This window comes from Caloenas nicobarica, chromosome 8, assembly GCF_036013445.1.
Source record: "Caloenas nicobarica isolate bCalNic1 chromosome 8, bCalNic1.hap1, whole genome shotgun sequence".
Classification (NCBI taxonomy): Eukaryota; Metazoa; Chordata; class Aves; order Columbiformes; family Columbidae; genus Caloenas; species Caloenas nicobarica.
The window spans coordinates 4,799,102-4,825,620 of record NC_088252.1 but is presented as its reverse complement, the minus strand read 5'-3'; the positions used below and the strand labels follow the sequence as shown (position 1 = coordinate 4,825,620).

Below are 26,519 nucleotides of genomic sequence, written 5' to 3'. Positions count from 1 at the left end.
TGGAAACATTCTGGAAGGGTTCAAATTAGACAAAGGCTGGATATGGTTTGTTTGTATGAAGATTTTTTTATACTGAGAGATTCAGTAGCAGGAATGTGAATGTTTCAGGAAACACCTAGTTCTCTTATTAAATGCTGCTTCTTTCAGTTTTTCAAAACCTGTGAAACGCATTATGTTTATTCCTACCTCAGACGCAAAAGCCGAAAAAACATTTTCCTTGTATAAGCAGGTTTGGATAGTTTGCAGATACATGAAGAACACAGATTTTGCTAGCCCTGATTGCAAATTACTTTCAGTCCTATGTGTAAAGACTGTGCAGAGCTTTACAAAGTGATTTAAATCAACATTAAATTATACTGTAAAGTATTCCAATTGGCATATCTATCATTTCTGTAATAAAATGAAGCTTAATATAACTAAATTATGTATTTGTGCATACTAGAAATGTGTTTCCCTAACCATGTTTTGAGATATTGCTCCGAAGTATTATCTGGTTGTCCACTTGTCCCTTGTTTCTATCCAAGAAAAGCAATCACCCTAATTAAACCTCAGCCCTTCAGTGCCAAGGGAGTACCACAAGCACAGCAAGCTTTCTGTGGAATTAAATAACTCGGGTGAAATCAATTTCATCCTCAGCATTAACTTTTCTTGAAATTTACTGTTATGCATAAAATCCACTTCCCCACAGAGGCTCTGCACACCAGTGAGCTCTCGACTCTTCAGTGGGGTCCCCAACTCCAAAGCTTTACTGGGACCGCTCAGTGTCACCGTAAGGACTGGGCTGCACCTCCTGGCTCTTTCCCTTCCCCTTGGAGCCCGTCTGTGTGTCCTACTGAAATACGCAAGTGCCATTTCCTAGTGGAAATGTTTTGATCAAATATAGCCAGATCCAAGGCAAACCATAAAAACTTTACCACAGAAAACCTTTCCTTGGCCACAGGTATCACGGCAGCACAGCAAACAGGGATCACAATGCATTATCAAAGAAAAGGTCAAAAACTTTGCATCTGTCTGCAAAGGGCTCACAAAGGATTTGGTACAGCGTGTGCCACAGACAGACGCTGATGCTGGTGACAGCTGCGGTGACACCAGGAATGCAGGAACTGACCTAAACTCACGCTCTTATCAGATCCCACTGGCAGGATGGGCAGCCCTGTGTCTGCGCCGAGAGCAGGTACCGCCGGATGAAGCTTTTAAACTGAGCTCCACCCTGGAGGACTCATAAACAGAACAAATTCTGCCCAAGGCTGGGACAATCCTACCGATGGGCTGCCACGAACAGGCAGCCCTCTCGCTGTACGTCTTGCACATCCCAGGACAGAGGACTTTGGCTTTTCTGGCATATTTAGCCAAGCCATATGCAGACAGAGTAGAAATCTAGATGTTTTCCCCAAAATGTATTTCTAAAGTGGGCTGGCAAGGGAGGGTTTCAGCAGGAAACCCTGTACAGAGTATTTATCAGCTCTCCTACCTTCTGGGAGCCAGTGCTGCAAGCACACTGGTAACCTACAGCTTCTGCAGCAGTTGATGCAGTGAGTCACAGCTGCCGGCCCGCTTTCTAACTGCTCACATAGCACCATTTGTTTCCTGTTGCACACAGCCTCCTAACAGACTAGAAAAGGTTACCAGAAAAAAAAAAAAAAAAGCTAGATGTTCACTCAGTGTAAAACAGTGCTGCACATCTGTAATTTTCACTGAAGTCAGCAAAACCTACAAGTACATAGGGCCCAACCCTCCCTCTGCAACAAACAGTAGAGTATAAACGTAAGTAATTTTTAGCCTTTTGCAGCAATCGTGGATTTCAGCACAAGCACAAGAAGCAGTGCTCGTGCTCACAGCAACAATGATCTGGCACCAGAACTGCAAAATGAACATCTCCCGCATTTACCCATGGAACAGAGCGCAGGACGATGCAGGCATACGCCTGCTTGCTGTCAAGGAGCAGGGCAGCTGGGACAGCCCAGGCAGGCGAAGCGGAAAGAAAAAGGCAGGCAGGAACTTTTAAAGTACTAATGTTTTCCATACCGCAACACAGTCTCTTGCACAGCGTGAGAAGAAGGCAGCTTTTCACAATTCCTTCTCACAACAAGGTAATCCACAGAAATTGCTGAACTCTTGAGCTGATCAAACAGTTTTGCTCAAAGCAAAAAACAAAAAAAGTTTATTAAAAAAATGAAGGGGATTGGAGCATGTGCTATGCAAGGCATGGTCTTCATTCAACCCTTCTGCCCCCCATTAATTTAAAAATAAAAAAATTTTTAAAAGGTGAAAAGTTCGAAACTGCTTATCTGGACTTTTTCAAAAGGATGATCCAGCTTTTCCATCTGAAATAACGTTTTTCCTCAACATCCTGGCAACAGCTTCTGAAAAGCTCAAAATAAAACTGAAACGTGTCACCTGAATGCATTTTTTTACATTTTCCAGTTTGCTTGAAAATGTGAAGTGGTTCCTACTGCTGCTCAAGCCAAGCTCTATTTCTGCCCTCTCCTACACAGCAGCGAAAAGATGCAAACACCATTCAAGGCTCTGTGTGTGACTGAAGCCTCACTCTTTGGCAGCCTGCAACATTTCAAGGCAGGTATTTCACTTGAGGCAAGAGCTCCAACAGTGGCATGAATGGGAGAGCAAACTTAAGGGTCGTATAAGATAAATAAAACAGGTTGGCAAGAAGAAGGCAAGAGCACCCTTACCATATGGAAGCAGCAGTGGTTGGCGAGGCCTGAGCCCTGAGGTGGACACGTGTGTCTGGTTCAAGTTCTGGGTTGCAGAATGGGAATGTTTCGTGACTGAGCTAAAGCATCAGGTCATGCCCATGGAAAAGCACGGGGAGGCTGTGCCTGCCTCCAACTCAGAGGCCAGATTGTGCCACACAGCACAGGAGGGTACAGCACATTATTATGGAATCTGTCCATGGCACTGAGCTACCAAAAACCTGCTATGCAGATGCCCCAGTTTCTTAAGGAGACTCCACCTTCTGCAACAAACCAAAACCGTTCCCAAAACTACTTACTAGGTTGACTCTGTCTTAAGTGGCTTTAGCAAAGGCATCTTTGGTGATAGCCCTGTTTGTGCAATGTTGACATTTGTCCATCAGGATATGTGCCCTCAGTCCTCACACAGAGTAGCACAAGGCAAGGGCTTGATCCTGCAAACGACCTATGAAGTGTTATCTGATAGACTAGGAGCATAAACTAAGATGCAATCTCCGCTGACACTGAGAAATGACTGATTGCACTGCAGCCCTATTGCCAAATAGCTGTCAGATAACACAGGCTGTGAGCTCCTATTTGAGATGAACCAGAAATCTAAAGAGATCAAACTGCACAGGGTTTTAGAGACACTACCAACACGACCCTATACCAATCCGTATTTACTGACCAGCCAACTCCAGTGTCTTCTTCCTTCTCACCCCCTCTTTTAAGCATCCTCACTCACGAGGCAGGTTATACTCTTGATGGTGAGCTTTTAAAACTGGAGTATATAAAAGGCAATACAGGGTAAAGCATTAGGCAAAGGCGGTACCACGGTTTTTCAATAGCAGCTTTTGAGAGACAGCTGTAATGGGGATCTCCTTACCTGACTGCAGCCTGCCAAGTCTGGCAGTCTGAGGGGTTCTCTGGGCTCTTCAGGCAACGGAGACAGGACCTGCTAAGGACAATTTGCCTATCCAGGTCACAAACCTGTTTCTTCCCCACTGACCATAGAGACACAACTCAGCTTTGACTACGTGACAGCTTTGACCACACATCTAAGACGAAGGGGTATGAATACTGATACACTACACACATCTTCTGATGCAGTGAAAGTCAGCAAGGGACAGCTATTTAAAATTCTTTTTGGTAACCCAATCCTCCTTAACAGACTGGGACTGAGTTCCCCATTTGTAAAATGGGAACAAGAGCACTTCCCCTCGTTGAGGAGATGCTAAGATCACAAGGAATTGAGATTGTGCAGTGATGAGGGTCATGCTGACACCTCAGCTAGTTGTATAATTGAGACACGTTAAGTGACAGCATAGGAAAGTTTTACCTGCTGTTAATCTGGATGGCAAGAGTTGAGCATAGATGCCTGGCTTAGAAAGAGAGTTTTAGTGGCTTTAGTTTAGTGTTTAGTTTGAACTTGTGATTCCCAAGGACTCCTTTGCTGCTCTGACCCTCTTTGCGCAAACATAGAATCATAGAATAATTTTGGCTGGAAGAGACTCTCAAGATCGTGATTACACTCAGCTAGTCCTCAAACTTTCAACAACTCTGCATTAATTATGCCTCCCCATTTGAGCAATGGAAAAAAATCACATTTCTTTTTATAGAGAAGAAAGTTGATTTCCAGCCTTGCATCCCTACTCCTGGATCTCTGAGTAACTACATTTTTGCTCTCATTCTGCCTCAGCTTCTTACTTCTCCGTGTTTTACCACAGTGAGGGTCTGCAGGCTAACACAGATATCTTGGTGACTAACTGTTCTCAGCCTAAGGACAAAGATCTCTACTTCTTGTTACGGTGCCGTGTTTCCAGGGGTTTTTGTTACTTCTGCTTCCTTAAGTATGTTCTCAGCAGCAGGATGCGAGTTTTGTTCATCCAAGCCACTGATCTATTTGCCTATATTTTGAAGTCTCAAGTAATGGAAAGAGAAAATTCAGCAGTCCCAGAAAAAAAAAGGGAAAGAAAAGAAAAAAAGTCTATGACTGTAACCGCTGTGGCCTGGTGTGCTTTGGGGGGATACCAGTTTGATTCCAGATATGGCAGGTGAGAGGGGCTCCTGACTATGGTAACTGCTGTAGAGCTGCTGCAGATGCAGAAACCCAATGGCAGGTTACACAGCATGCCACAAAATGTCGGAAGGACATATGCAAATATCTTTTTCTTCAGCCTGAATGCAAAAATATGCGCCTCCCTTTCTGCCACTTGTACTTGAACTCGTTCATTTAACCATGGAAAAAAATGACAGTGTGTCATTCCATTAGTGCCAGAACAGGCTCTGCGTAAAAAACCCTGAAATCTACCCTCCAAGAATCAAAGGAAAGTGAAGCAACTTGCAGCTTTAAAGGTGAAAAAACTCCACAGAGTGGCAGAGGGAGAGCTGTCACGTCACAAGTGCTGTGTATGTATCTGTGATATCACACATCTTCTGAACGTGCTCTTGCCGTGAAAAACGCCTGACAGACAACAGCCCAGATCTGGGCAGGAAGACAACTCTGTTGGCTTCAGGGAGGAGCACCATGCAGGCAAAAAAGGGCACACTGCACCATCGGGACTCATATTTGTAACTAATACAGGCTAATCTCAGGATTTTGTATTGGAATTTTACTATGTCTTTTTAATTTATTTTTAAGCCCAGAAATGAGAAGCACCTACTGAATGCTATAATAATTAAATATCTGATCTAATTCCATAGGACTAGTCAACCTCTTTTTAATGAGAATCAAGACTCCTTCCTATTCAACAGCTTTTACATCCTTGCACAGGAGAGCTATTCTTTCAAAAAATCTGATCTTTGAATGCATGTGAAGTAGTTTCTGTTTTATGCAAAAGTCAACAGACAAGCAACCAAGAAAGTCTGGCCCAGCTGGAACAACGTACCAAGAGCGGCAGCCAACAACATGAAAGCGTTCTGCTCTGAGCCTCAATTACAACTCTGACTGCATCCCTGTCTCCCCAGAAGCAGACAGCCCCCTTCTCCTGCTACTCCCACAGAACTGGAATAAAGCAGAACAAAATGAGAGGTGGTGTGTCTTCAAAACAGGAGTTAACAACACACTTTATGTAGCCTGCTCCTGATACCCAACCTACAGTTCCTGGCAACCCAGCACAGAGGTATTCCACCACTGTCCCTCTGCATCCCACAGAATGTAAACAAGAGAAATCCCTCACAATCACAACAACCACCCCAAGAGAATTTTACAAATGGGTTTAGGTTTACTTCTAGTAGATCATATTTCCTTAACAGATCTACTAGATTTCAAAAGGTTTCACTTAGAAAAATCCCCTGGAGTCCTAATAACACTGTCTGGATCCAGCAGCAGTCCAGTAATCCCTCCCCAGAGAGGATGAAGACATCCCAGCAGCTCTCCTCAGTACTGTAGATAACGATAAATGCCATATCACATTCTGGGCGCCTGTCTTACCATCACGACACATCATGATACCAGCACACTATGCCAAAACGTATTATTCAGGACAATAAGGCTGAGATACATCAGATGATGGGGAAAAATTGCGCATTACTACACACAGCCTGCAGCATACGGTGTGGAGCCAGATCTGAATGACAGGTTATTCACTCCAGCTGAGTGCTGGTGCCACACCAGCAGCCTGCAGAGCCTGCACAGGTTCCTCTGCACAGCGTTCCCCGCTGCCCTGGGAACATGGATTAGCTTTGGTGACATGCCACAGTAACGCATACAGAGCCAGGTTAGGTCTGGCATAGTGTCCAGCTGCCAGTTCCTCCTCAGAAAGAGAAGTGCTGTAGCAAGGCAGAGATATCTCAACAGATCTGGGGAAAACAGCTGAAGCTGGTGAGGCCGACTGGGACAGCACACTGATGCTGGTGGCTGTCCCTGGGCACAAAGCCCTCTGGAGCATGGCACCGAGAACCTGGAATTTGCCTTTGTGGCAATACAGCTGTGTCTGTGCAGAGCTGCAGCTGAGTGGGGCTCCTAAGAACAGCCTGAGCCACCCAAAAGTGGCTCTTGAGGGAGCCAGGCTGAGTGTGTGCACCCAGGACACACAATCCAGAATTCTTACCAACAGCTCACAGCTGAACCAGCACTTAACTGTCCTCACTAACCTGATCACCCTGGTTTCACATATGGTGCAGATCTCAAAGAAAAACTGTTGCCCCTGAAGCGCATCAGGAAATACCTAAGTAACATGGTGCATGTCAGCTGTGAGCTGCACATGGAGTTGGCAGAAATCTGTATTTCTAGTGTGGGAAGCTGATTGTAATCTGAACTAGGAAGGAACAAATGTAGACTCACTCTGAATTGCAGGGCAGACTGGGGCACGTGGGTAGCATGGGCATTTCCATTTCATTTTCCAGGGAATGCCCATGCTACCCTGGCTGTGCTGAGAGGACGGGCAGGCTGCAACCCTCACTGCCCACTGGTAAACTCCTGCCCGCTTCTTGGGGCTATAAGAAACCGTGCCTCCCTCCCCAGCCCAAGTTTCATGATCTATATTGAAAAAACCAGGGCTGAGAGGTAGTACAGCAAGCAGAAGTGGCTTGTTTAGGATCCTAAAGCAGAATAGGAATAAACACAAGGTCTGAAACTCCTGCCCTCAATCCTGGTACTTTCTGGATCCTGAGACCACAGCTCAATTTACGTGCTCTGGGTGCAGGTAAATTGTGATGCAATGTTGGACTGAAAAGATCCATGGCGTACTGATAAGAAGCTGGCTTCAGAGGAAAAGGTATTCCGTAGGCGGAGGTTCTCAGTTGTATAAAACATGGCAGTGCCACCAAATTGAAGGCACACGTGTTAAGGAGTGCGGCAACAGCCTTAGCGGCAGATCGGAGACTAAAATCTCCACAGCAGTGGACTGGAGACTAGCACTGTGCTGCCTGGGGGCACTAGTTTAACTCCTTGGATCCTTTTTCTCTTGGTGTTGCAACTACTTTGAAAAAAAGCAGTGAACTTAGGTGCATCTTTGTGGGACCGAATGGTACACAGCATGACTTACCTGGACAATTAGCTTATTTTCTTTATCGGGCAGAATTCTGTACGTATAAACACAATTCCGGTACCTGGAACAGATCAGAGGAGATATGGTTAGACCATCTTCAGAAAGGAATTGCACTGTGGCACTCCTTCCCATAAGAAAAGTTACTGGAAGATCCCGAGACATATACATGGCTTCATGCACAAGGGTTTTAAACATTTCCTTTCTTTCCATGGAGTCTGTGAACTAAGACAAACCTGAAGTGCTCCTGGTCACTGAGACATGTTTGCAGATGTCACTGCAGCAAGTGATATCAGCATCAGTCTCAGAGTGAGTTATTCAACTCTTCTTCTGGTCAGAAAGAAAGAAAACACCAAATGGCTCTAGCTGCCAGTAGAGTGGTATCTCAGGAATGAAAAAGCAGAAATCCAAAATACACAGGGCCAAAATCAGCAATGAATGAGTAAATTAAAGGACCAGTATGTGCATTGACTTGTACTCAAAAAAAACCAAATAATTGATTTCGGCTACATCACAGTAAGACAGCTAATTGCTAGGCACATTTTCATGCACAAATCCCAAACAACAGCCTAAATGAAAACCCACCTTTATATCCTAGTGCGGATGCACACGGTACATATGCATCTGTAGGTCAGCCATAATGAACATTTTGTCCCAGCTAAATTCAGTCAGATTCTTATTTAATAGGGTATGGAGGAGTCTTTTGCCCAATGGAGAGCCACATTAATGCAGACGAGCCCAAAGAAAGCCTGAGCAGAGCTGTAAGGTGGTAATCATGACCTTCCTCAGCAGCTGCTGAGCTTTGTGGAGCTTGCCCAAGAAGTGTTGACTAAAAAAAGATATGTATTTTTTTACCTTTCTCCCAAGTGAATAACAGATTGATCAATTCTTTTAAGTCACCTGCAAAGCACTCTGTTAAAACATACAATATGGCCTTGAGCCAGCAAACAATACTGGTTTCAATCCCTTCCTCTGAAGGGAAAAAATGGAATCCACTCTAAGAGCTTCCTTGGCTGTAACAGAAACACTGCATTACCTGTTGAATTATCATGAAACGAGGGCTGCAGTCAGCCCCCCAGCTGTGGTGATCAGGCAAATCAACAAAACATCCTAATCTCTTTTACAATTATGTCGTGAGTCGATTCATCATATGCCTTTCAGAATCACTTCATGCAGGAGAGAGATCGCCAGGATTTTAGAAACCCTTATACAAGGAGTCACAAAGAGCAATTGGAAATGAAAATAAATTACCCATAAATCATAGCTGAGTTTTTCCAGGGTGTTTGGAGGATTTTGTCATGTATCCACATGAACCTGTATCTTTTGATGTCATTAGTGCAAAGGACACAGAAGAATTAGAACTGCTCCCAGAGCTCAGTACCACTTCACTAAGCAACGTAAGACTATTTCACAGGCACCTATTCATTCACACATCTGAGGATCTGGTGCAGAGCTGGAAGTCACAGACAGGATCCCCAACTGCTCTGGATTGCCACAGCACAGATCAACCAACATCAGATGAGGATATGCCCCAAGGAAGGGCATTGGTTTTGGTTTTATCTGTCAATGCAGCTCTCTTACACCATTTCCTCCTGCTGATATGCAAACAGGGCTAAGCAGAACTGCTTATGCAGCTGATGAGAGAAAATTTGTGTGTGTGGAGATTATGAAACCGATAAGCAAACCAGCTCAATGGCTCTTGCGTCACAAAAGGACCCTCCTCGTTACCTTCACAGAAAATGCCCCATCACACAGGCCCTACAAGGCTGCTGTCGTAATACTTGTAAAGAGGTTTAAGCTGATGACAGGTAAGATCAGTGGAAGAGCATGGAAGGAAGGGCTGTTGGGTAAAACAGAAGCAGGGAGGAACACTTCCTAGGATTAAAAGCAGGAATCCCCTTCAGCAGTCCCCCAATTTAGTGCACCTGGATAGAGAAGACTGGGACTCTTGCTCCATTTCTACCCTTAAGCTTTCTCTTCTCAGCATCCTATCAGGTTACATTGTCCCAACTACTGTCACATTCCAGGTCCTCCCTAAGAACTGGCTTGAGTTCAGAATTGCTCAACCACTGGCTATATGAGGTGTAAATATAGCATCGGGAGTGCTGTTAATCCTGCAGCCATTCACACGTGAACCACCACGAGAAGATCCCCTGGAGGAACAATACCAGTTCAGGTACAGCGCACTCTGAATGCTAAGCGAGCGCTTTTTGATTTCAGGATCCAGGCACTCCCCTCCAGGTAAGTTAAAGAGTCCAATTCTAGTCAACGAACTGGCAGATGAAATGAACCAGGCACAGAGAAAGGAGGAGGAAAATGGCTTTGCTTCTTGCCTTTTTCGGGGCTGTGGAGCAGAGGACAGCAGTGCAGGGGGTGGCGTGTTCCCTCTGTATTTGCTGTTTCAGCTCACTGCTAAGTGAAATGCTGCTCCAACTTTCACAGAAAAGGCCCTGCAAGTACACCTCCCTTACTTGTCTATGTTTATACAAATCCTATTTTCCTAAAGCAGCTCTTCAAGAAAATCACTATTTCATTCCATAATAACTGCTTTTCCTGGATTTTGACTGATCTGTCCAATAAATATTATAGCTTTGTAGAATAGAATATGATGCTTCTTTTTCAGAGCAAATTTCATGGTTTTTTGTTTTCCTTATCTATACACAGTTGACATTTTCTCACTTTCAAAATAATTCTCCTTTTGTGAAAACCTTTTGCAGTCAGGCTTTCAATTCTCAACTCTCTTCTCTCATTCTTTGTCTCCAGCCTCCCTGTTTTTCAAACAGAAGTGACTGAAAAGCTCAAACTTCAAACGCCTTCCAGTCAATAACACAGCTGAAACTGATACATCTCTGAGGAGGTTTCCAGCTTCAGCAAAGCTGCCCATTTTGTCAAGATGACATTCAGAGGGAAAGACATATTCACCACCTTTAACCCTTTCTCTTCACAAACTAACTGCAAACCAGCATAAGCTGAAACTTTGACAGAAGTTTGTGTGACATGTCTCAGACTGTAATTATGGCCAGACCTTCCACCACAGATCCGGCTGCTCTTGGCTGACGGGACTGGGTGCTCCCCATTTCTTTAATCAAGCCATTCATGTCAGCCACCTCAGAATGGATTTAAGAACCTTTGGCTCCCGGTTCAGAAAATCCTGGTCATTATATTGTTTCTATTTCCTGATCCCATGTCTCTCAAGTCACAAAAGGCTTTCAAAGTTGGCTGCGTAAACATTTACAACGGAAAAACTTATGCAAATGCGTGTTAGTAGACATTTTTACAGCACCTTCCCTTTCTATAATCCCCACAATCCTTCCACAAAAATATTTTGTGGTTATAAGGCAAATCAAATGGGTCATACTAAAATCACTTAATGGAAGCAGTCTGAGTAAAATGTTCCCTGACTTGCAACTTGGGCCCTCAGCCCGTGCTACATGATTGCGCCTCCTTCCTCCTGCTTGTCCTGGCTATCCCTCTGTAGCCGCCCCTCTTTCTCTGCTCCCTCCAGAAAGACAGAGCTCTTCCCCACGTTATAACAAACATCTTAATAGGCAGGCACAGAGGATCTCTGCGCTTTGTGAACACCCCCACTACTCAGCCACTGATCTCTGACAGTCCAACACCTACGCTTGCAGGGCAGTCACCCAGCCCCACGCTTTTCTGCAGATGAATCCTCTGCAGCAGACTGTGCTCTCACCAGACGTCTGACCTCAGAGACAAGCAGTTAGACCAGAGTTACAAACGGCAGGACCACCTTTACCACTCTAAGAAATACACTTTCAGAAACTACACTGAGAAACCTGCTTGTAATTTGATGTGGGGTAAGGATGAAATAAGTTGTATTAACCTGCTGCACAATGGCAGCAAGGAAGATCTGACAGGCAGAACGGGGTCCCACAGAGGCTTCCTTGATCTCTTCTAAGCAGAGAGCAACTGTCGTATCTCTCTGTAATACAAAGTCAAATGCCTCAGACATCACCTACTGACTTTGACCTCCTCTTGCCCTGCACTCCTGCCTGCGGGAATAACACCTGCACCTCACAAACCCAGGGCAGGAGGCCTCGCTCTCAGGTCCCCAGCCCCACACCAGAACTGGGGGGTCAGGGCTGCCAGCACTTCTCCCCTCTCCCTCTTTCCCACATGAAATATTTACCCTATGAGCCACATTAACGACGCAGGTAGAATCACTGCTGTGCCAGGTGTATCGTGCACAGCTCCAGGAGCTACTTCAAGCCATTTGCTTGCATTGTACAGGGTGTTTCAAAAAGATAGACCCAGTATATTACAATTACACAAAAATTTACAAACAGTTTAATGAGTTATCATGTTTTAGTAACCTTTTTATAAATGCTCTATGTTCCCTCCACCTGCTGTACAGACAACATCGAGATTATAGTTTGTGGTTGCAGAGATAGAGTGATTTCGAATTGGGTCCATCTTTTTCAAACACCCTGTACAAGCAGGTGGGTCAAACACACACTGAACCAGAGCAAGAAAAGTGCCTGGGAGGGTACCAAGCTCAGTACTTGAACTGTTAAATGTAAATACCTGACTCAAGTTGTTAACAGGCCCAAAGAGGTCAAGAGGTTATTTTCTCTCAGAGCAGAGCTGCAGTATCTTTGATTATTCTCTCCTTTTGAATCAGGGGTGACAGTAGCGTGAGCAATACAGGGTTTGTTCAGCCTGACTCTGTTCCCAACCCATCCCTACCCAGTGGCCCGGTCAGGTGAAACCAGCCACCCTCTGCTGTGGGCTGCACCATCCTGGTGGGTACAGTGGCTCTTTGCCCCTGTGCTTGCTGCACAAGCGGGGACAAAAGTGTCCGCATGAAGCACAAGGTTGAAAGCTGTACTTACAGCACGCAGAGGGCATACGCCGAAGGGATGGACTCACTGGCCCGCACGAGGAAGCTGCCATCCTTGCCTACTTTGGAGAGCAGGTCTTCGGCTCTGGAGCGGGTGATGTTGCCGTGGTACCAGCACTGATCCATCGCTGGAGCTGGAGGGAACCTGAATGCCAGTGCAGGGGCTGCCAGAGCTGGCTGTGTGTCTGTGTGTAGCGATCAGGCAGGCTCAGCTCACCAGCTTCCTGTTTCAATAGCGCAGAGAGGGAAAGGAAACTCAGCCGCGGACAACTTCCTCAACTCAAACAGCTCAGAGAGCGAGCGTGACATGTTCCTGCAGCCCCCGCTCTGCCTCTTCATGCTGCGGCTGAAGTGGCTCACAAGCCCGTGTTCCCTGCCTTTCCCTTCATGTCCTAATACTCTGTATCAAAAAGTCCCAGCCGGGAATCCCTTCTGCTCCCCCAGCGACCCAGTCCTCCAGGCTTTGGTGGCCTGCCATCCCATTTACGATTGCTTGCCAGACCCTTTCCATTTCCATCTTTTTCCCGTCTGTCTGTCCTACCCACTACAGGTCTCCATGGGGAAAAAATAAATCCCAGACTGATCAGAAACACGCCGTGCATTAGGATACTCGGCACTGACTGTCCCATTCCTGCCTTGTCTACTCTCCTATCATCTTTAAAGAACTGAAAAAAAATTACCCCAGCATGTTTACATGCACAGAAGCAGAATTAGAGGCTGATTTGCTCTGGGGATTTCTGACCAAAGCTCGCTGTCAGCTACTGTGAGATGAATTCAAAGACCTTTCCTATTCTAAATCCCCAAAGGTGGGATGGAGCGAAGCCATTTCTAGCAACGTGCGTCAGAGAGGGGAGAACTGGAGCTTTCGCTTCCCTTTTTCTTAGTCTGTACATCTGTCCCTTGTCTGTACTGTGTGGCATGCTTGGTGCTGTGTCCCCAAGGCAGGGCAATGAAGGGCACGTTTGCAGCGAGCAAGGACACTGCTACAGGGGCACTGCCTGCACAGCAAATTTGTTTGCCTATCCTGTACCTCCAACCACACTGCCTTTGCAGGCAGCACTTCTGCACATACCTAAAACCAGCAGCCGAGCTGGGACTCTGCTTGGGACTCAGCGTACAGAGGGGGAGTCTTCAGGAAAAGCACAGACACTTGCCCTATGCGACCCTCACCTCCCAGAGCCAGGACAAGTGCTGGAACTGCGAGACCTGGATCACGTACGGAATGCTGCTCCTGTACCCAGCCTGGGCAGCAAGGCAGGGGAGAGCAGCCTATCACCGAACTGGGAGAGATTCGAATTTGTGGGTACAGAAAGGGAGAGTGAACCAGTACAGCCCAGTATTAACCCCTGCCTGCCTCCTTGGTGCTGTTATCCAGACATCTGCTCAGCAGGGACCAGCTTAATCTCTGTCGTTGAGATTAAACTGTGGGCACTAGCAATTCAGAATTGTGTGGCCAGCACAGGGCCCAGCTAAAAGGGCTGAACTGCAACACGCAGGGCTTCCTGTCTGCACTGAGCAAGCACTGTCTGCAGGCCAAAATTAGAGCTGCTGGACCTGCCCTTCAGCTTCACGCAGATCCACAGAGGGCTTTGGGAGCCAGACTCCAACGGATTCAGGTGCCTAAATGGAGTCAGATGATGAGGTCGTAAAGTGGCTCTGCATGCACAGCAGCTGTAAGCTCTTACATGCCACAGAATGGTTACAAACCCTATTCTCCCTACTGAGAAGAGCATCTGCATATGGCAAAGGGACTGTGCAGCTCTTTGACAGTCCTGCCTGGCCATAGCCTACTGTTAGCCTCACCCATACCAGCTCCTTGGGATTTCTGACTCTTACAGTAGATTTTCTAGAGCACAGCTGCAGCGGGAAGCAGAACCGCGCTGAATGTCAAACCACTGCTTGACCTCACAGTGCTCTCCATGCAGTGGACCCACGTGTCAATGCAGAGTGGACAGAGCTGCTGCACAACATGAGTTTTGCTGGAATTAATCTGTGTTTTGGAGAGCTTCTCCTGAACTACTGCAAGTTAATACAAGGTAACAAAGAGGTACAAACCCCAGTCAGACAATGGAGTCTGATTAGCTGAATACTTAACGCTCAACTCCTATCCATCCTGCCATCAACTTTGTTTTTTAGCAAGCTGTTATTTCCTTAAAATGTGTGAATTCCTGGTCCAGTGACACACAACTCCTTGACTTGGAGACATAAACACAAGGATGGGATTCAAACATGAGCGATCGTGGCAATAAGATGTACAGGCTAGTTTCTGTGCATACTTCTTCGTCCCAAAGTACTCACAGTACAGCTCCATCTGCTCAAAAGGTAAATCTCAATCCCCTGACATAAACAGCTCCGAGATCCCTAATGGCTCGTTCGCAATGCTGCCTGAAGAGGAAATGGTGTCTGGTTTACTTCTCATGGTGCTGGCATGTGAACTCTGCAGCACTGGAGAAAGACCGATCCCTGCATTGTCAGCACACACACATGTGCACATCCTGAACCACCTGATTCCCAGAGGACACCAGCAACTTCTGTCCCACAGAGAGACAAGAGGCTGTTCTGCAGCAGATACTTACACCATTTGTTTTCTTTCCATTCGTGCCTGTGTCAGAGAAGGCTGGTAAGTAGATCTGAGGAAGAAGAGATTAGAGAAGTTATCTAGAGGGGAGCTAAAGTGTTTGCTGTAGAGGGGGAGTTACATGCCAGGTGATATGGTGACACTACAGATGTAGCCGGCACAGCCCTCAAGTTTCCACAAGGAACAGGATGCGCTTCGAATAGTCTACACTGTCATCCCATGGTTGGGACAAAGCACTGTTGAAGAGCTGCCCTCGTAAAACAAAACAATAAAGGGTACATCTGTCAGATAAATCCAGCCCAGACTCAACAGAGGCTTTTAGCTAGCTGCAGCAGTATTTCATTTAAACTTACCTGAGAGAATAAGGCCAGAGACAAAGAAATGGGACACATTTTGATGCTGGGTAATAAAAAATTGCAGCCCGGGCAGTCTGTGGACAAAGCAGACATTATTTTTCCCCACACTAGGGTATTATGCCAAGCTGTCTCTCAGACATTGCAATAAAGGCTTTGTCTAAACTGGGCTTGCTACAGATGCCCAGGTAGTATTGTACCAGCTGGCTGTGGACTCACCAGCCCATCCTGGACCAACAAATACTGTCTGCAGCATCATTCAAGATGCACATTGGTCACCCAAACCCCCCGCATATACCCAGGCTGTGCAGTGCATCAGCAAGGGCACTGCCAGGCTTGGTCTGACAAAAAGTTCTCTAATATGCATTTTCATGTCATGAAACAGAAGTATTTCAATAGCATGCCTGACAAGGGAAGTTAAGTCTCTAGGACAGCAGCCAGCTTTGCTGAAGTCTAAATATAACATTCCCTCATTAGGCATCAGTAACAGGCTATTGGCCACAAAGGTGTATTTAGACTCTAGTCTACATCTAAAGAGCACATGAGTAATACCCACAAAGTACAGGTTAGTTGAGCCCCTGTGTGCTATTCCAGCCCAGCACGTTATTGACCTGCTGCTTGGGAAAGGCTCAGCAAATTACAGGTGTATTCATGAAGGCCATGAGATTGCTTCACTCCCTTGGTATTGCAACCTCCATGTGCCCTGAAACAAACCTAGACAGTGAGAAAAGTCAGGGCTCCTTCTCCCGCTGCCACTGAAAGCTAAATAAAAGGCAAGGGTGGGGACACTGAGCAAGCAGAGACTCAAAGACCTGAACAGTGACAGTGCTCCCCAAAAGGGATACATTCTGAGAGCACTCTGAAAAGCGGGTATTTTTCTTCACCAATAAAGCAAACAAACATATTTTCCTTGGAGCTGTTCCACACGTGCGCACACACAGAATACAGCACCCAGCAAACAAGCACAGGCTGGTTCATAAAGCAGAATTTTGTCCAGAGGCACGGGTAAAGCTCCCAGCTCTATCTGCTCTGACGTGTCTCCCTTGGTACCCATTCATTTCTGGTCACTCCCCTTGTTTAGTCACAGAATAATGTCTCCTTTCAAATCACACTATAGCCTCAGAATAGTCTCTCTCACCAAAACTGGGGCTGTTTCCTTCAGAAACCTGTTGAAAATCTGTCTATGTTGGAAAGCCTTCCAGCTGGAGCACTATCATGCTGCTCTGGGTTTGGTCAGGTCCCTTTCCTCTGACACTTGTGCCTTTGCAATTTGCTGGCAGTGGGACAATGTTATTTGTTTGACACATTGCTCATATGCCAATAATGCTCTAATAATAGCAGCCATGCTTGCGAGACATTGGGTTGTCAGCGATAAGAGCAGTTGGTTTTGGATCATAGCTTAGTGCTTGTGTTAGACCAGCAAGTATTTCCCCTCCTGACTATAAATTGGGAGCTCCCTCTGCAGACCTGTCCTGATCCTGCAGGTTCGACACAGGCAAAAATGCCATTTCTGCCACTTGCCATGTCCCCAGACATGGGGGGGTCCTGGTGTCCTGCATGGGTCCTACTGTCACTGCTCAGAGAACAGCTGGAGCATATGAGGCTGTGGTTTTCTTACACCTTAGCTACTGCAGCTCCTTACTGCAGTGTAAGCAAAAGGGCAAATAAGCAAGAACACACAGCATGGGAAGTGAGGAGCAGGCTAAGTTAGCCAGAAGTCCCTAGGAGGCCTGCGAACTCAGTAAGGCAACTCCAAATCCACTGCAGAAGAAGGCAAGGGATATTCCATGGCATCTTTGAAGTGAGAAGACAGCAAGCCCTAAAAGCCAGAGCTGCCAGCAAGTGCTACGCTGACTGCAAGAAGCAGCACACCTCACCAAAGCCAAAGCAGTATTCTAAAGAAGGTAACTGCAGATACAGGGCAGCAAGCCCAGTGTCCTCTCTCCACAACATACCAAATACAGATCAGCACAAAAATCACTGCCCTCTGTCCCCATGCAGTCTCTACGCTAGCAGCATGCACATCTCTAATCAAGTCAAGGAAGCCTCAAGGCAAGAGGCCCTCTACGAAGGTCACGCTCGTTTTGAGCACATGATGTTTAAGATTGCAGCCAAAGGGAAAGGCAAAAAAGGAAGAACTGGCAACAGAAAACAACATAAACATCTTCAGTTTTAGTACATTTAATAGGCTTCGTAATCTATAGATACCACAAGCCAATGCCAAACTGCGGGTGCAGGAGGGGTACAAAAACCCCCTCTTGCTGAAAGATGAGAAGTGACAGTAAAAATGTATCAGCAAAGGTGGTTTTCAGAGGGATGCTGATGGAAATGCTCAAGATTCAGCACTCTGATGGAAAGGCTTGCTTCAAAGTGAACATCACAAAGATCATCTCTTCATATGGTTGGTGGGTCCCATATTCAAAGAGGCAGGAGAACAAGGGTGAGCCATCTGGCCCAAGCCCCATGTACTGCAGATCCGAATAAGCACACAGGCCCTTGAAGAGGATGCTTGGTTTTGTCCAGTCTGACAGATTTAATGGGCTTTTGTTGAGGTAAATTCCTAAATCTCTTCGACTCTTTGGGTCTGTAGGATGAGAGAAGAGCAACCAACTATTTTGGCATCTGATGTAAGGGGGAGGTGGGAAGGCAATAACACTTCCATGACACCCCGAGGGAGGTTCTACAAGCGTTTCAACCCGCTGGCCTCTCTCAAAGTCCACCCCATCATCATAGCTGACTGCCTGGATTCGGGCTCCCCTTCTGCCCCTTGCGTTGCAGTAGATGACTCTCCTGCTACAGCTGTGCACCTCCGCTACCTGGCACTCCACCGTGCCCTCCCCCTCCACAAAGTTCCCCATCTTCCACGTTGCCCCGTGGTCAGAGCTGATGAAGCAGAAGGCATGAGGGGTGGGTTGTTGGTTAGGGTCCAAGATGCGATAGGCATAGGCAGGAATCACAAGGCTCCGGGCCTCGTTGAGCAACTGTAATCCATGACCCGGCCCGAGTGCAAAAGTGGCCCAGTTCTTGTGCTCAGTGCCAATGGTACAATCGGTGATATCCTGGACAGTGCTCCAAGTGCATCCGTGGTCCATGCTAGTGACATAGCAGAGATGTACCACGTTGGTCTTTGTCCTGAGCTGGTGCAGCTCAGAGACCTGTCCTGGGATGGCTATGAAGAATAGGAACAGTTTCCCTGAGACCTCATCATAAACAGGAGAGGGGTTCATAGATCGGTGGTTTCGCAGCTGCGCACTGGTAATGCTCTCCATGCGCTTCCACTGCCAGGGCCCGTGTGAAGGGAGACAAGAATAAAATAGGCCATTACAAATAGATCCATGTTACAGTGTAAGGCTGCCCAGATAAAACTCACAGAAGAGCATGAGAAGAACAGAAGAGAAGCAAGTTAGTGGATAGAGCAAGAAATGAGAAGACAATATACTGGCATCATCAGATGTAAGTGAAAATTATTTGGATGACGCAGTGCACATGCACATCAGACTTCACCAGATAGGTGTGTTATGTGCTTGTTAATTACTATTCACTGAGGAGCTGACAGCTCTCAATCTCAATGCAGCTGGTGTATGATAACATACTTTAAAAAACTACAGTAGCTGAATTTTCAGAAATTCTCACAAATATATGACACACAGACATGCCCAGTAGTCAAAGTGTGCTGGTACAGATGCCGTGCTGTGTCAGTGCTTCTTGGGAAGTCAGCTAGATAACCAAGCTCTTTTCAGGTACCCTGGATGCTGACAAATTCCTTTCCATTCAGACTCCTCTTCCTCCACCTTGATCTGTGTGTGAACGGGTGCCCCAGCCCACACTGAGGCACTTTGCTGGAGCTGACTGTGGGGCTCTACACACTCTGCTGTGGAAATTTGGACCCCGAGCTATCCAATGCAGAAAACAGGTCTCAGAGCCCTGTCATTTTTTAACTGAATAGCACATAACACAATCACATTTATAACACCAACACCACAATTAGAAAATTATTCCTACATAGCGATATTGGTTTGGTAAAAGAAGCAGTACTTCCCAGTAAGATTACACTAGTTACCTTTTCCACTCTGACTTGCTGATTACCCTTTTTGGTCATGTGTTATCTTGGTCTATTCAACCAGTATTAACTTTTTTGGAATATTTAGTATTTCCGTTTTAAGAAACTCTAGTATGTGAACACCAATTACTAAGTTTATGACCAACTGAGCCCTACTTAAGTGAATTACAGGGGGTTACACAGGATGTTACCTGAATGGTGTGACACTGCAGGTGCGCTCAGAGGCTGCTTCTGCTAGGCAGACTCCAGCTCTTAAGAGTCTATAATCTAAGACAACCAGTCACCAATGAAGGATCAGAATAGAAAAATATAATTACTTTTTTTTTTTAAGAGATTAATGCATTTGCGAATGCAGGAAATGATTATAAATAGAGTATCCACCACCCCCGGTCACCCAGCAAGATAACTGTTAATAATAATGGGTAGATTAATAAAGTAGCCAATTCACTGGCACAGACAAACCAGACAACACACTTTTGCGTGGGGAGACTCGCTGTTCTCAATTGTTTTATAGACCAGAAATTAGTTTGAAGAAGATGAATTAAAAAAAAAAAAGTCACTGATCTCTAACTCACTCCTCCCCATCCCTGTGGCCCTCCCCATTTCTGCCTCTCCTGCACATCTTTGCTGTCACAAAAGGACTTCTGTCCCATCTCTGTGTCTGTTCAGCTCTGCAAAGATGGGTTAAAGCCATCCCCAGAAAATCTGCTGTACCTGCCCACTTTAGTCTCCCCAACAGCTGCCCAACCGTGGGGCTGAATCCCAGCAGTTATAGTGATGCACACATTACTTACAGGCAGATTTCTCTCCCATTTTTGGGGAGAAGAAGCTGCCTTCTCTCTACAGCGAGAGAGCAAATACATCCAGCTGATCTGGGGACAGGGGAGCAGTACAGGTGGGCAGTCTCCCCGATTTTCTCCCCACACTGATACCTGAACATGGTGCGTGAGTGGGTTGTAAATGCCTCTGCGCATCACTATTAGCTTGGCGTGTTCATCCACCAAATCCTCTCGTTCCTCAGCAAATGCCAGGATGATGCTAAACCGTGGCAGGTAGAGCAGGGCTGGAATTCGATAGCTCCAGGTACCATTCCGGAACAAGGTCTCTTGCTTCAAGACAGGAAATGAAGCCATTGCACTAGGGTGAAAAAGATAAAACACATTATATTTTGACCCACCCTTAGCCCTGCAAAATGTGATGGGGCAGATTTTGCCCTCTCTGCTCAGTGGAACCTCTCTTGCATTGAAACATAATTTCTGCTACTTTCAGCTTTGTCTCATTCTTGTGCTTTTCCAAAGAGAACCCACATTACTGTACTAGCTGGCAACACAGACCAAAATTATCCAGGAACAGCCTGGTTGATCTTACTGGAGTGACATAAGGTAAGTACACTAAATACAGTTAATGGAAAGCTGTCTGTGGTTTGCTATTTCTTTTTAATTAAATTCACAGGCTGGGAGTTTTGTGGGTTTGCTTTGTAATCTAGAAGATTGTTGATAGTCAACCACTATAGTATTTTCCCTCAGAAGACCATGCTATATCTCTGCTGATGGTGTTTCCAAAACCCAGTACAGAACTTTTGCTTTGCAAAGGATGAGCTTGAAATCCCATATAAACAACATACTGAGGCAATCCCTGACCCCGGCTGTGCCCCTGTTCAAGGATGGTAAGCAGTGAGCAGGAAAAGAGAAAGAAATAGAACATTCCTCCCCCAGTAAGATTAAGAACAGTCTGAATGGTGTCCCACTGCATTGGGTGGGACTTCTGGCCAGGCAAAAAAACTCATCATCTGTACAGTGACTTAAAAGCAAAATTAGGGAGGAAGGCAAACATGAGGGGGCATTTAGGGAAGCTGCCTCAGTGTAACTGGTCTGTTTTATCCCCCCACATGGTCTTTCTTCCTCTCCTCAGACCCCCTCAGCCCTCTGTCCTCTTGCACCAAGCCTCTCCCATGAGCTCATTTACCTTGGTAAAAACCCACTGGCTCAGAGGAATTATGTCTGAACAGAGGGAGGGAAAAAAAATTTTTAAAAGGAAAGAAAAAGATTCTCTGACATGATGCACCAGAAACTGAAAGCCTGAATATCCTCTGCTCTGCAGAGAAGGGGGAGAAAAAAAGAAAAAATAAAATAAATAAAAATCAAGCCTTAGATCTCTGACGCATTGAGTGGGTAGGATGGCAGGGAGAAGATGACAATACAGTATGAGTAAGAAATTCAAATGCCTCCTACCTCGGCTGAGACAAGACTCGCTGCGCTCTTCGTTGAGGATTCTCCTATTTACCTAAATCTTGGAAAGCGCTAGAGCAGCTATTGGCCATGTATCGGATCTGTACGTGTTTGAAGACTGTCTTGGTAATTCAGGACCAGATGGAGGCAAACTGAAGATTGCTTATGCAGCTGCAGAGTGCATGTACCTACCTGGAGAATAGTTTCCACTCTTCTACATTACAAGAGAAAATATTATTATTAGCCAGCATATCTATTTTAACATAGACTTGGTTAACTTATTTTTTCTTTTAACGTGCTGATCACCAAGTTAGGGCAGCTCAGATAAGTTCAGACAGGACCGTCAGATTATAGTCTATCCAGATCCATAGCTAGGCTGCTATGGAGTATTCAAATATTCCTTGCTTTCACCTTCCAGATGCTATAAATATCCATGAGACTTTGGAACTCAGAGCACTGATCAAAAGGATATCAAATGAACTGTTTTAGCTCAAGCCAGCCATACAGACCTCAGCAAGCCACAGCTCCTTTGCCACTCAGATGCAAAGCAACTGGAGACAGAAGTCTGTCTCCAAAGAGTAGCTGCTCCCTCCTCCACCGTCACTGATGATATAGCAGTCTGAGAAAAGGCAGCAGAACTGCTGCTACACAGAAACGTTACCAGAATTTGATCGCAGCTATCCAGGCAACAACGAGAAGAAAATAGGAAGACCTTCCTAGAACAACTAACTGTGCTGTTCGCTGCTTACCAGCATGGATGTGGCTATTTATACAGACCAGTCGTGGCTGTGTTCTCATGGCTCCTGAAACAGAAGCTCACCAGAGTGCTCCCAGACTATTTAAAGGGAGATTATTTAAAGGGAGATTAGTCAGCCTGTCTAGTGCAGCACAGGTTCCCTAACATTCCTGCTCATGATGCCATTTGGATATTGCAATCCTGCTTCAGGGCAAGGCAAGAAGAAGGAAGGAAAAAAAAAAAAAAAAAGAGAGAGAGAGAGATCAGTGCTGCCCCACAAAGCCCCCAATAAAAAGCCAAGAGATCAGTGCCTGCAGCCCCCAAGTCCCTCCCGTATAAGCCTGTCACCTGCAGACATCTCTGCCCATGCTCTCAGCCCCACCACGAGATGCGCAGTGTGGGGTGTCACAACACTTTTCCTCTTACTGTCAAGTGGGGATTGAGGGAAGGTGGGATGTTAAAAGGCTGGGAATAGCTGCCATAGAAACAAGCCTGAGGTTCTTGGACACAGCACCTGCAACTATAATAAAGGAAAATATGAGAACCAAGTGGCTCTTCCATCTATTCAGAGACTAAACAGGGATATGTGTGAATGTATACACTTACACACACATTTGTATATATATACTCCCTACACACAGTGTGGGTATTATGTCTGTATGCATATATATACACAATATGCACTATGTATCCATCTGCAGAGGAACTCTTCCGCCCTTTTTTAAATACACTTAAAGTCAGTACTCAGCTCCTTCTACCTTCTCCCTCGTGGATCCTCAAGCAGAGATTGAGTCACAACAGTTTGAGTTTCACACAGAATTGAAAATGCAGAATATTTAAATACGCCTAAAAGTTCTTGAGATATATATATAAGCAAACCAGTGCTGTTTTAGTTACTTCTCCAGCCAACTGAAAGGAATAGATTTTTCTCTTGACCTCTACCCATTTTTAAAGGCAAAACCACTAGCTACTTATTCCTGAATAAAAGAGAAGTAAAATTAGCGAGTCATTGACAAGATAGCTACATGAAGAGTGTTCAAAAGCTCATATCCTAGCACTGCAGGAATTAAAATAATACACGCCCGTCCCTCTGAGATTAAATTGCCGAGGGGTGCATGTGTCCATGATGCCACTTTGTTCCCAAGCCCTACTGAAATACCACTGGCTGGCCTGCAAGGAAGAAGAAGGTGGCAGTGGTGCAGCCAGAAGGATCTAAGGACATTGGCAAGACAGAGTTTGTAGACCATGGCAATATCTTTTGAAAGACCAAGAGGTATAACTGGAAAAAAGACAAAGTTCTGGGAACAGAAAGGCCTGAAATACAAGCAGAAGACTGAAGAGCCGTAGAAAAACCAACAACAATTCTCAGACCTGTATCAATTCACTTGCCCTGGGGAGCAAAGTCAGCTGTACATTTGTGAGGGACAGGGGTGAGAAAGGGGAAGCAGAGCTGATGTGGTAATTTATTCCTAGTAAAAAAAAGAGGTAGCCAGTAACCTCTTTCCAGAGGACAGAGGTGCTAGTGGGGAGAAGGGCAATTTATCATGCAGCCATTAAGCCAGTATTCTCTTCCACATTTTGGTATTTACTGGAGTTTTGAATTTATTTCCCAGGCTTATCCTTGAGCAGTGTCCTCTTCAGGGAGATTAATGTTTACCTGCAATTCCTCTCCAAGGCACCATGGAAGCTGCTGCACTGAGATCCCATAGGTCACCTCCAGGCAGAACTGGGCAGACTGGGAGAAAGACGGGCACAATGGAAACCCATAAGACAAGGGGTGACTTAAACTGGAGGAAACCGTTACTTATAGTTCTCAAGTTATACAGATGTAACGATTTCCAAAGCAGAGACTGTTTCCAGCACACCAGAAGATTCAAAAGAAATAACAGTTGTCAACAAATGAATCTGTGATGGATCTGATGCCTGGGAGAAGCCCAGGCTGCAGTAAGGGATGGGTGCTGAGAGACACCAGGAGAAGGTGCTTGTTCCTTCCACTTCTGTCCTTCAAGGCAGCTCACGTGGACTTGTCTGTAGAGCAGGATAAGCCCTTGCATGTTTATTTGTTTTAACTCTTTCCAAGAAAAGTGACTAAAAAGGATAACATCTCCACTGGCCTCTGCTTCTGTAAAAAAACCATCCTAAACGGGTTCAGATCCAAGGTGAAATGACAGTATGTCTTTAAAAACAAACCAGCAGAAATGAGGTAATATGCTGAACTCTATCCCTTGGTTCCCATCAGAGTGCTCTGCAATCTGTGTAGGAGGCGGCTTGTTCTTGAAGGAATTCAGACAGATCCAAAAAAACCAAACCCACCCATTCAGGGAGGTTTTGGGGAAAAAACATAAATAAAAAAACCTGAGAGGGTCAAGTGCAAAAAACAACTAAAATTTTGCTTTTCAAGACAAGCACAAGAATCCAGGTCCTGTCTTTGTCTACTCAACATCAGACCTGAACTTACAAACAGGAGACTCAGTTTGCTTCTAGAATAGGTCTATATTCCTGTGTGCCTTTCCTCCTAGCTAAACAGCATGACTGTGCCCATTTCTGCCAAGGCCCAGCATCAGAGCACTGTCTCCACCCTTCTTAAACCCCTAGACCAGATCCGACACTAAATCTAGGCCATGGAATTTCTTAACAAGCCAGGCAGCACACATTTACTTAGTGCAATGAGCCACCCTCAATGTAAAGTCAAGAAAGGAGAGTTATCAGCAAGACCTGTCAAACAATAAACTTTAAACAAACTAAACCAGTCAGAATTCCAAACTGGAAAAGTACAAAACTAGAGTTACTTTAATCCATTAAACTTTTTAACCACACTAGAAACAGAAAGTTTTTCTTGTGGTAAAAACTTCATACCACACTTACAAGGGGATTTTCAGCCACTCCAGTACATATTTCTCAAACAATCAACCAAGTTCTGCTTTTAAAATATTGTGGCTCAGCCTGGCAGTAGCTCCTGTGCCTGAAAGTGCAGGTTTTCTTAGCACTAGAGAAGAATTACATGAAGCAGCAGAATTTTTCTTAGCATATGTTTGCTGGGGGAATACACAAACTGTACTCCTACCTGAACCTACAAAATGTTGTATTTCCCTTTTTAGTTCCTAGCAATGTGCACTGTTATGAAAAAGTCTCAAAAAAAATAGAAAGAAAAAAAGAGAAAAATAAATACCTTTTTCACTCTGTGTCTCCTGGAAGTCACATCAAAGGGAAAAAATAAAAATAATAAAACAACGCACCAAAAAGCACTCCTATTGGATTAGGTGAAAGGGAGGTTCACCACACTCTTACCGACTAGTCTCCAACCTGCAAAATCATTTATATTGACAGCAATGTGAGTTGTCACGGATCCCCAGGAAAAGCGAGCAGCTGGCATGTGCACACAAGCTGACATTTAAATAGCAAACCTGTTTTGCATATAAGGGGAGGTTCCATGTGAGCTGGACAAGTGCTAGGGAAAGACTTTGAAATTATCATAGTAATTAAACAGCATATTCCTACCTGCATGGATTGACAGCAGCATGGAACAGCTGTTATTTCTAATGATTATCAAGTTCAGAGTGCTGTCTTATTTCTTGGTCGTCTTGTCCCCTTGTGCTGAGGAAAGTTCCTCTGGTCCCGGCATGGGGACTCCCACTGCTTCTTCTCAGAGTACTCCTGAACTCTGGGAAAGTTTGCCAAAAGAAGCCAGAAAATGGTTATAACCAGCAGGTGATGGTGCTGTGATAATCTGACAAATTCCCCTGCTGGCTCCACGCACCTCCGCTCCATCAGCGTGCTGTTTCTGGATGAAGAAATGGGTCACACAGGAGTCCCCAGGCAGTGGTACAGGAATGACGGGCTGGTGCATGCAGCCACAGCTCCCCACAGCCTCTGCAGAGGTGTCACCAGGGCCAAACCATCCCAGCAGCTGCAGTCAATGAGCTAATGGGGACAGTTGAGCAGAGTAAGAGGGGTCCCAGCTGAGGGAGAGGAGGATGGCATCACCCCTTCTCCCAGCTGTGCCCTGGCTGGCTTAGAGGCAGCAC

General features: G+C 45.6%; 2 protein-coding genes across 16 annotated transcripts in view; both read right to left on the bottom strand.

Annotated features, from left to right (window-relative positions):
- INPP5D (inositol polyphosphate-5-phosphatase D) overlaps window positions 1–20,548 on the bottom strand; it is a 60,441-nt gene extending 39,893 nt beyond the window's left edge. For 2 of the 5 annotated variants that reach the window (XM_065639580.1, XM_065639583.1), the window contains exons 1-4: window positions 20,463–20,548; window positions 15,116–15,169; window positions 12,532–12,763; window positions 7,679–7,742 (exon numbers count right to left, since the gene is read on the bottom strand). In XM_065639580.1, coding sequence (XP_065495652.1) covers window positions 7,679–7,742; window positions 12,532–12,665 — 198 coding nt within the window. In that variant the 5' untranslated portion in view covers window positions 12,666–12,763; window positions 15,116–15,169; window positions 20,463–20,548. Of the gene's footprint in view, window positions 1–2,025; window positions 2,099–7,678; window positions 7,743–12,531; window positions 12,764–13,219; window positions 13,294–15,115; window positions 15,170–15,470; window positions 15,592–20,462 lie in introns of those variants that run through there. The other 3 variants (XM_065639581.1, XM_065639582.1, XM_065639585.1) reach the window with 3 other exon arrangements.
- Window positions 17,636–25,848, bottom strand: NEU2 (neuraminidase 2). Of its 11 annotated transcripts, none has more exons than XM_065639594.1 (4): window positions 25,783–25,848; window positions 25,664–25,682; window positions 20,463–20,667; window positions 17,636–18,748 (listed from the first exon to the last, which is right to left on the bottom strand). In XM_065639594.1, exons 3-4 carry the CDS (start codon window positions 20,661–20,663, stop codon window positions 17,810–17,812), a joined length of 1,140 nt encoding a protein of 379 aa, XP_065495666.1. In that variant the 5' UTR covers window positions 20,664–20,667; window positions 25,664–25,682; window positions 25,783–25,848; the 3' UTR covers window positions 17,636–17,809. The 11 variants fall into 11 exon arrangements, with proteins under 11 accessions (XP_065495666.1, XP_065495664.1, XP_065495661.1 ...); XM_065639592.1 differs by lacking the exons at window positions 25,664–25,682; window positions 25,783–25,848 and adding exons at window positions 21,762–21,972; window positions 22,508–22,551; XM_065639589.1 differs by lacking the exons at window positions 25,664–25,682; window positions 25,783–25,848 and adding exons at window positions 21,762–21,972; window positions 22,268–22,498.
- Window positions 25,849–26,519: the final 671 nt, after the last annotated feature.

Bases quoted from the DNA above. Each gene is read 5' to 3' on its own strand.
- NEU2 (XM_065639587.1), bottom strand. From the start codon at position 21,282: ATGCAGTGGGACACCATTCAGACTGTTCTTAATCTTACTGGGGGAGGA. The intron at 20,668-21,154 runs GTATGTTGTTTA...TTTTCACCCTAG, and splicing joins CGGGGTCAGGGATTGCCTCA to TGCAATGGCTTCATTTCCTG. The intron at 18,749-20,462 runs GTATCAGTGTGG...GGGCCCTGGCAG, and splicing joins CACTCACGCACCATGTTCAG to TGGAAGCGCATGGAGAGCAT.